This window comes from Cinclus cinclus, chromosome 6, assembly GCF_963662255.1.
Source record: "Cinclus cinclus chromosome 6, bCinCin1.1, whole genome shotgun sequence".
In the NCBI taxonomy this organism is placed as follows: Eukaryota; Metazoa; Chordata; class Aves; order Passeriformes; family Cinclidae; genus Cinclus; species Cinclus cinclus.
The window spans coordinates 35,025,128-35,034,947 of record NC_085051.1 but is presented as its reverse complement, the minus strand read 5'-3'; the positions used below and the strand labels follow the sequence as shown (position 1 = coordinate 35,034,947).

Here is a 9,820-nt window from a genome sequence, read left to right as displayed (position 1 = left end):
AAATGACGTCCCGGTTAAACTATTTTTTTTTTCAAGTATCAGATTAAAAAAAATTGTGACTCCTCCAAACATTAGTTTTGTGCCATTTAAGTAAAATTACATTTTTGTTCACTTTCTTTTAAACCCTTTGGCAAGAACACATTGCACACAACGGATGATATTTTACTGTAACAAAAGGAAGATATCTAAAATATGACAAAAATTGGTTGGCCAAATATCACGTTGAGAATGCGAATTACTGTTTATTATGCTTGAAACATGTTTGCGAAGGCAGTCTTAAAGTCGTAATTGGATGTTTCTTGATGAGCAGATTTCTTCTCCTACGATCTACGCGAGCAAAGTTAATCACCTCAAACATCAACTAAGAATATAACAATAGCTTCTTAATTCCATAAAGACCGCCCGTCCCCCGTAAACACTCTAAATTAGGAAACGCCAAAGAAACGACTCTAAGACACTGCATCATTCTAGAAATGTGCATGTTTAAAAAATCCTAAAATATTAGCTCGAGAATTTGACATATAAACCACCGCGGAAACAAGTATCAGATAACAGTAATACTGTATATTAAACCACCGCCCTCCCCTAAAAAAAAAAACCAATCAAAGCACAAAAAACCATCACCAAGAAAAAAAAAACACCCCCCCCCCCCAACAATAAAGCAACAACAAAGAGAAAAACAAACACAACTACCACCTCGAATTCAGTGCTGAACGAGCCTGTGCAAATATCAGCCCCGGCGAACAAAAGGGTTTCCCTGGCTGAGGAGCAGGCAGAGGTAAAGACATATTTTGGGCCTTAGCAGTCCTGATACATTCCATGACAACTTTAGCCATTTATTGGTGCTATTTTATTTTTGTTTTGGGTTGGATTGATATTTCCCTTTACAAAAATAGTCTGATTCCTGGTAACGTGTCTGGAAACGTGAATAAATTACCAGCTCAGCAACCCCCCCTGCGCCTGGTGTAGGAGATAGAGAGGAAAGTCGGTGGCACCTGAACTCCTTAGGCAATACTTTGCAACACGGAGCCTAAAGGAGAGCTCTGGGAGCGAGTACTAGCTTAAACTAAGTTTGGAGAGACATACATCAAGGCTACCCTTTCCAGGAATTGTTATGCATCACGCTTATCTAATTAATGCTTATTAGCCAACCTCAAACTCTGACATGGCGAGATTGTGCTTACCTCCAACCTGATCTGCCTTTCCTCCTTTCAGTACATTGACAGCAGATTTTTTTTTAACATTGCAAACAAAATAATACTTTACGTATGTGCTATTGGATTTCCTACAGTATACAATCAGTTGCAAGTGGTAAATAATAAATCATTTTCTTTGTCAGCTGCAGCAGATGCTGCTCTTCTAAGTTGTTTAGGCACTAGTACACAGAATAGGGTTTCTAGGCTTCAAGTATTTAAATCACAGCTATTACATTTTATTATTTCCGATAGTTTTGTTGGAAAATATTTTTATTTTTTAGTATTTTTGCATAATTTGTTTTAACGACAAGAGACTCAAGAAAAGGGGGGAGGGTAGGAGCTTCCAAGTGGTGGCATCATCTCCCCATCCCCAAACAAAGCAATCGTTTTCTCATAGTGATGATTAATTTTGAATTGCAGGAGTGAGAGTGAAAGCTAAAAATATCAGAGAGTTCTCTCCTTCTCCCCCACACAGTGCAAAGCTGGGTGTCCCATCTCTCATCCGTAACCTTTCACTTCTCCCTCATCTCTGTAGATCTGTTTGCATCTGTTTATATATTACTTATTTTCGGGAGATTCCCTCTTCCTCCCCTTATTCCTTCAGAACGACAAATACACTGTTTGCAAGAATTCAGATTTTCTATTGCTTCTTTATTTCCCCCCGGGCATTTTTCCCCCCTTTTTCTTCCTCTTTCCTGTCTTTCTAAGATAAGCTCTTTAAAGCGTTTGCGATAACATCTCCGACCTAGAGATTATTTTTCATTGGGCCTATTGTGAGCAGCCGCCCATTTATTGCGCTGCTGCAGAGCTCAGTTTAGGCTACAAACGTAACAAATGAACAACTTGTCCTCTGCGGACTCGCCGCGGGATCCAATTAGTTCCTAAACCTTTTGCACAAGTTTTCTAAGTATTTTCAAGAGTTGTGGCCTTTATAGGCTTCCCTTAACTCATCAAGACACCAATTCTTTCAAGGATTAAATGCTTCTTAAAATTACTAGCAGCGTTGCCCCCTCAAAACTAATGGATCGATTCTCCGGGCAGCGGAGAATTCTTAGGGACGCCCGCGCGAGTCACTGGGCTTCAGCGGGCGCTGAGCGAGAAAGAGCTCGTTTTCAAAACTTCTCATGTAAGTGCATCCCCCGAGGCTTGTTCTGCCGGCGGTTTTCCTTTGCTTGTTTGTTTGGTTGGCTGTCGCTACCCCCCCAGAACGCTCAAGGACCGGTATGCGGGGCAGCGCCCCACGTGACTCCCGGCCCCGGGCCGCGCCTTCACCTCGCGGCGCTCGGCTCTGCCCCCCCGGCCTGCCAAAAAAACACCGCTACCTCCACAGTGCCCAAAGCCCCAGTGTCCGCACCGGGAAAAGTGCAGAAACACACACAGCCTAGGCACTTCCGGAACACTGCTCCGTTAAGATAAGACCTTTCGTACACATACATATCGCGGCTTGCCGAATTTGCCCAAACGATCATGCCATAGCTAGTATGTGTATGCATGTACGCACGCATACGCATCCTTTGCTAATGTATCTCGAGTCATCGTAGAGACGAAATAAATTTCTTTCAGGAGAATAAATCTCCAAATGCATTTCAGAGATTGCAGGAAGAGCGCGTACCTATCCAGCAATGCACCTTGGCTTTTTCCGATGTGTGCTTATATACTTGTATTGTATATGTATGTATGTATATATGCACACATATGCAATGTTAAGCATTTTCGGTGTAAGTCAGATTTTAGTAAGTAACACCTCCTACTAGCAATTTTTAAGCAAACTTTATAAGAGTTCTGCCCCAAAATGGACATCAAAACAGTGGCCGTGGCGTTTGATTAAATACCCTGATCCTTTACATTTGAAAATACTGCAGTTAAACACAGCATGGGAGGGGGCGGGGGGAGAAAGAAAGGAGCATGTGAAAAATGGTGGACTGTGCAAAAAGCAGCGCTCTGATCTCACTGTAACTTTAAAGCCTCTGCCACATTATGGTTAATAAAAGAGACAAAAAACTATCAAGTATATATGAATTTAGCCTATTTTTTTATTTCTGTGTGTTCATAGTAAACATTTTTGTAAGTGACAAACACGGGCATATGACCACAGTATCACAATCAAGAAATTTTAAGACGACATTAACAATCACTCAAATTTATGCGGCTTTTGCGCAACACAGGTTACATATTTGCAAGGTTTACCTATAAGTACAATAGGTATTAACATTTCACTACATTTAGAAAAAAAATAAAGGTGACCTGTTAGTGACCACATACATCAAAATATACACAACACAAACTGAAGGCAATCATTAATTTTGTCCCCTTCTGATTCATTTGAACGGGCAGTGCTGCAAACTGAAATAATGTTGCTGTTTTTTTAAATTACTTCGTACACTGAGTGCATTTTCTAAAACCCAATCTTTGGTCTAAAAGTAAACAAACAAACAAATGAACAAAAAAAAAAAAAAGAAAAAAAGCAATTCGGTAGAGAATAAAATAATAAATGGCCAAAAGTAGATCTTGGGCATTTTTCAGTATTAATGCTGCTTAAATACAAATTATGTTTTAAGATTTTTTATTTTATACTTCTCATAAATTTAGTGGTTTTGTTTTTGTTTTTTTTTTCTTTCAAGGTCTGCACCCACCGACATATCCATGATAACTTATAATACTGCAAACATGGAGAATCGGGCGGCTTTTAGTGATAGACTTATCATATTTGAGTAAAAAATTGCAAAAGCAGTCACTATTTAGATACACATTCTACTATAATTTTGTCTTCCAAACTTCATAGTCTACAATGCAATCTCCCCACATTGCACCTCGCTGACACTCCTCACCTTGGTGGAATAATAAACAACCCTAAAGACTGAACAAACGTACAGAAAATGGGGGACTTAATAAAAAATACCTGGACTTTTTTGTTTTGCTTTTTTTTCCTTTTAATTATCATTTACAATGCAAATGTGTGTAAAATGTTCACTTACAGTCTGATCCCATGGATGTTAATGTATTAAAGGGTTTGAAGAAGACCCCTGATTTTGATGTGTGAAATAATCAGAAAGTCCTCCGGAAAGTCCCGTTGTAAAACTTGGCAAAGAAGGTCTTAAGGACTCACAGGGGAGAGTGGAGGGCGCCTGTGGCGACGTGGAGGAGGACGCTGCCCTGGCCGTCATTGAAGTGCTGCTTTGAGAAGTCATTGAAGGGTGAGGAACATGGGGGAAAAAGTAACTCGTCTGTCCTGCTAGGAGATTTACAGAGCAGGGATTTAGGGAATAGGTGCCGGAGCAGGGAACTGACAAGCCACACGGCACTGAGGCGGCCAGAGCTGCTGCTGTGAGGTGATGAGTGGCATAAGGTATCTCTCCATTGACTAGTCTATCAACACTTAACCCATTAGACGTGGAAAAGGAGTGGTTGTTTCCCAAGGAGTTTTGAGTCAACACTGAGCTGTAGGGCATGGGGTGGCTGGGGTAGGCGGACGTGGTCCCATTGTAACTCAAAGTGCTGCTGGCCCGGGGGTGGTGCAGGGAGAGGAAGGGGGACATAGGCCAGTACAAGGATCCTGCCCTATCCATGAATGTCAGTCCGGTGGAGGTGAGCCGGGCGCCCCGCTTAAAGGCCAGCTTGGCCCGAGAGGTGGTGGAGCGCCGGCGCAGCTTGCCGGTGGTTCCCCCGATGAAGACGTCGTCGCTGGAGGGGTCCAGCATCCAGTAGTTCCCTTTGCCGGGGTCGTCGTAGTGGCGGGGCACCTTGACGAAGCACTTATTGAGCGAGAGGTTGTGCCGAATGGAGTTCTGCCAACCCTGCTTGTTCTCCCGGTAGTAGGGGAAGTTCTTCATGATGAACTCGTAGATGCCATTGAGCGTGAGGCGCTTCTCGGGGCTCTGCCGGATGGCCATCATGATGAGCGCGTTGTAGCTGAACGGCGGCTTCTCGTACTTGCCGTTCTTCTTCTCCCCCTCCTTCCCGCTCTCCCCGTCCTTGGCCCCCTCCGCCGCCCCCTTCTTCTCCTCGGCCGCTTTCTCCTTCTCCTCCAGCTCCGCTGCCGCCACCGCGCCCGCCTCGCCTTTGCCCGCCAGCATGTCCGCCTTGGCCACCTCCAGGGCGCCGGAGGCGGTGGCAGTGGGGGGCGGCAGGAGGTGCTGCCCCTTCTCCTCGTCCTCCTCCTCGGCTGCGGCCGCTCGCTGGGGCTGCTGCGGCGGCGGGTGGTGGTGGTGGTGGTGGTGATGGTGGTGGTGATGGGGGTGGTGGCTGTTGTGGTGGCTGTGGCTGCTGTGGTTGTTGTCGCTCTGGACGGCTTCGGGCACCAGGCTGTTTATGCTAAAGGAGGATTTCGGCAGCATTTTCACTTCCTTCCTATCTCCCATGTCCAACATCACACACTAGTCTGAGGGGGAAAGTTGCGGCGGCTGAGGGAGCTGCGCGCGGGGCGGCGGCGGAGGCGGCGGCCGAAGCGGTGGCGGTGGCCGAGGCGGCGGCGGCACCACCGGCGGCGGCGGCGGCGGCGGCGGCGGCGGCGGCAGCGCAGTTGGACCGCAGTCTCAAGCGCTGGCAAGTCATGTAGCACGGACGGGAACCGCCGGGGAGGGAAAAAATAATAGTAACAATAATCGCCGATCAGAGAAAAATCAAACCGAGTCAGAGCGGAGGAAAAAAAAAAAAAAAAAGGCAAAAACGGGAAAAAACCCTCTGAAACCGAAAAAAAAAAAAAAAAAGCAACAACACACAAACACAGACACACACACACACACACAAAAAAAAAAAAAAAAAAAAAAAGCTACTTCATGGTGCCCGGTTCCCCCGGCACGGCAGCGCAGGGGGAGGCAGGAGGGAGCAGCAGCCGCCGCGGGCCGGCGCGGAGCGAGGCAGACGGGCGATACAGCCCGCCCCGGCCGCAATTAATTTCAGAGCTGCCGGCACGCACCGGGGCTGTAAAACATTTTTTGGTTTAACCTTTCCCACCGGCCGCCCAATCAGGGCCGGCGGCGTGCCCGCGCGTCTGCCCGCCCGCCGGCCAATGGCGGCGCGCCGCCCCGCCCCGCCCCGCCCCGCGTGCCCCGCCCCCGCCGCCGCCGCGGCTCCCGCGGCGCAGGGATACCGGCGCAGAGGCGCATCACCGCGCGGTGCGCGCGCCCCTCCGCCCCGCGCCCCCCCGGCCGCCTCCGCGAGCACAAATCCCCCCGCGCCGAGCAACTCGCGCCCGTCCCGCGGGCCCGGCCCGGCCGCCCGCTCCCCTAGTTCCTCCGGCGGACTCAAGTTGCCACGAGCCGCTTTTGCCCCTTCCTCCCCCCTTCCTAGGCCGGGTGGGTGAAGTGGCCGAGGCGCACCGGTGGCGGCGGAGGTACTACTTTGCGGATCCCGCCGAAGTCGTTCGGCGAGTTTATTTTCCCAGGCCCTGTTATTTCTGTTTGCTGTTTTACCGAGGGAGAAAACAAAACAATCGTCCGGAGGGGGCGCAGGCCGTGGGATGGTCCCGGGTCGCGGCCGGACGCCGCTGCCCGCGGCCTGCCGGGGGAAGACGGGGTCTGCTCCGGCCCGCTCGGGCCGTGCCCGCCGCTCTCCGGACTGTGAGTTGGCAGGCTCGGGAGCGAGCGGCCCGTCTCCTCCCCTGCTCTCGCCCCGTGTCACCGGCGACCGGAGCCGGGCTTCGCGCTTCCCTGCCCGCCTCCGCCCTCTCAGCCCCGCGCCGCTCTCGCTCGGACGCCGCTTCCCTTGCGCGGCCGCCTGAGCCACGCGGCTCCGTCCGCCTCCTCCTTCGCGCTGCTCGGGCTGGCTGAGCCGGCCGAGCACAGGCCGCGCGCCGGGCGTGCAAAATAAATGTTGGTGTTGGTAGTCCATGAAATCGACACTGCGGTTTCCTGCCGGCCCGGCCCGTGGGCCTGGCCACGGGGGTCTGAGTTCCGCGGGGTTTAGTTTTGCTGGGAGAAAGGATAGGGCGGGCGGCAGCGGGCCGGGTGCGCCAAGGGCAGGGAAAGGGTCTGGCGCCGTCACAAGTGGACGCGGTGATATAGGCTCGGGTTGGGTATTAATCGTCTCAGCATATCGTTTTTTGACCGTCAGGACGGGAACTAAAAAAATCGAGCGGAAAACAAAATGAGATACATCGCGCAGCTTTCTTACTCGGAAAGGAGAAGGGGAAATGTAATGGACAGAGAGCGTGCTGATCTCATTCAGATCAAAGCTGTGGCAAACGTCTAGCACCGGTTTAAGCTGCTTCACGTTTGTGCTGGAGGGAAAGATGCTCCGTAGAAACAATACGTGCAGCTCAACCCCAGCTAAAACAATTTATCCCAAGGAAATTCAGGTTAGAGCACGACGCAATGAATGTGGTTCTGTGCAGACGTGCGTTTTATATATGTGTTTGTGTATGTGTGTGTACGAGGGAGGGAAGAAAAGCGAGTGTGAGAAAGAGACAGTAAATAACGAGGACAAGTAAAATGGACCGGTAATAAACAATTGCAATTGGGGATGGCGTGAACTCTGTGCATTGGATTAACCTCGAATGACCTTACCACAATTGTATTTATTTAACCAATTTCATAACAGGTTGCTACTGACACATACACACACACAAGTTAATGATCAGCAACCGCTCTTTTTTTCTTTTATTTGTTGTTTGGTTTGGGATTTTTTTTTTTTTTAGAAATGCAGGTTTGGGGGTTTTTTTAATCATGACAATTTATAATTATTTAGTTTCTCAACACTGAAGTCAATGTATGGGATTTCTTGAAGAAGAGTGCAGTAAGGATGATATTATATGATTCTACCATGGCAAGGGGTAAGAGGAAAGGTAAGCTTCCTGCATATTATTATGATTATGATGATCATTAACTAATATGTGTCATTACAATGCACTAGGATCCCATTAGGATGGCTGGGCCCAGTGCATTTTCCTACTCGGTCTAGCATGTAATGATTCGGTGTAACCAGATTCTTGAGAAAGGACAGGTTACATAAACATTTACTGATGTGGAGTAACTATACTATTTGTACTCTGATATGCAGGAAGGAAAGTGTTGATTAACACAGAAGAAAAAAAAGCGAAATTAGCTGATTGCATGCTCATAAGTGCAAGCTGTCATTGAACTGCTTTTAAAATAGACACAGCTGGGTGTTTGTGTTGAAAAATTTCTTGTGTTTTTGCTAATACTGAAATAAGCATGATTTTGTATACCAAACATTTTCAGATCATTAAAATTTGTAATCTGTGCTGGTTTTAAACACAAAGAAAAGAAACAGATTCATTTCGTTGTAAAATTTGCTGATATTATATTAACTCAATCAGGTCTGTACAAATGGTGTATTGTGCCTTATCAAATCTCTTTGATCCATTTAATACACAAAGTGCCAAACGTGTGTATTGTTTGTTAACATTGAACGTTTTATTCAAATCCCAGCTCTGTAGCGAACTGGAGGAGTTCTTGTTTAATGTAACACTGACATTGCCTGTTGAAATTTTAATGCCTTGAGGTGTTTCTTAGGTCAAAGCTGAGTTTACTTTGTGTTGTGATCACGGTTGAAAATGTAGCAGGGAAGAAAATAGAAGTTTTATCTTTTTTGCAGTTCTGAGCAAAAGGCTAACACCGCAAGAAGCACACTTTAAAAACATTTGATGATCTAGATTTTTAACATTCAGTCATTTGTCACAGATGCGAACAAAACTCTGTGCACAAACTTAGGATTTATATATATATTTTTTTTAATGCCATGGATATACAGTTCTACCAAAAAAGGAAATGTTTTATCCAATATGTAGTACATATCTTTCTAAATCCATGAAGATTAATTCATTGTTTACAGGAGAGAAAAGGATATATAAGAGAAGCCATGTCAATTATAATTTCTGCTGGGCTTTGACTTTCGAGTCCTTTTTTTTTTATTATTTTCCCTTTCGGCAGAAAATGCACCGTTTATAAAACTAGAGCTATTTACTTTGAAAATGCGGGAGTCTTGCTCTAACGCCAGTTCCTTCTTGAGCTTTGCCCTGAACATGACTCCACTTCAGTGGTACCTTTGTGCGTTGGGTCATTGCGTGAGCGGCAGGTTTGACCGCTCAACTCTGGCTAAGCCTGAGTTCTCTTAAGAAAGTGTCTCATGGCAGCATTTTCTAACAGGGAAGGTTTTGTGGAGTGTTTGGAAGAGAAGCTTGTATGTGGAACGGAGGTGCACAGCCCCAGCCCTGTGAATACGGGTGGGTGTGCAGAGGGGAACCGTCTCCCTGCAGAGTGTGAATGATGCCTCACCTGCACGCTCATGGACGCTGCGGATCGACCGAACCGAGTGGCGGGGATGGACCGAGGGTATCCAGCTGCGGGGTCAGAATGGTGCTGAATAGCTGAGCTGAAACGTCCTGGCTGAAGTGCCATTCAATAGCGATCTCCGTGCAGCTCTTGGGTATAATTCGTAGGGGTAGTGTTTCAACCACATACTTTTCTCCCTGCCCTCCCCCCTCCATTTTTTCTTTTTTTTTTAATTTTTATTTTGTTTTCAAATTAAAGGCCAAAGGAAGAAAAGACCCTCTCCAATGTACACTTAATGCATATAGCGTACTTCTCTTGCACCACCCCCAGCTTCAGCCTTCAGTTCCCCTTCACACGGGTATAGTGGCTCTGTACTCCCGGGCTCTTTCAAGG

General features: G+C 47.2%; 1 protein-coding gene across 1 annotated transcript; it reads right to left on the bottom strand.

Moving 5' to 3' along the window:
• Window positions 1–4,189: 4,189 nt before the first annotated feature.
• On the bottom strand, window positions 4,190–5,895 carry FOXG1 (forkhead box G1). Its single transcript, XM_062495226.1, has one exon. The coding sequence runs from the start codon at window positions 5,561–5,563 to the stop codon at window positions 4,190–4,192; it is 1,374 nt and encodes a 457-aa protein (XP_062351210.1). The 5' UTR covers window positions 5,564–5,895.
• Between the last annotated feature and the right edge of the window lie 3,925 nt (window positions 5,896–9,820).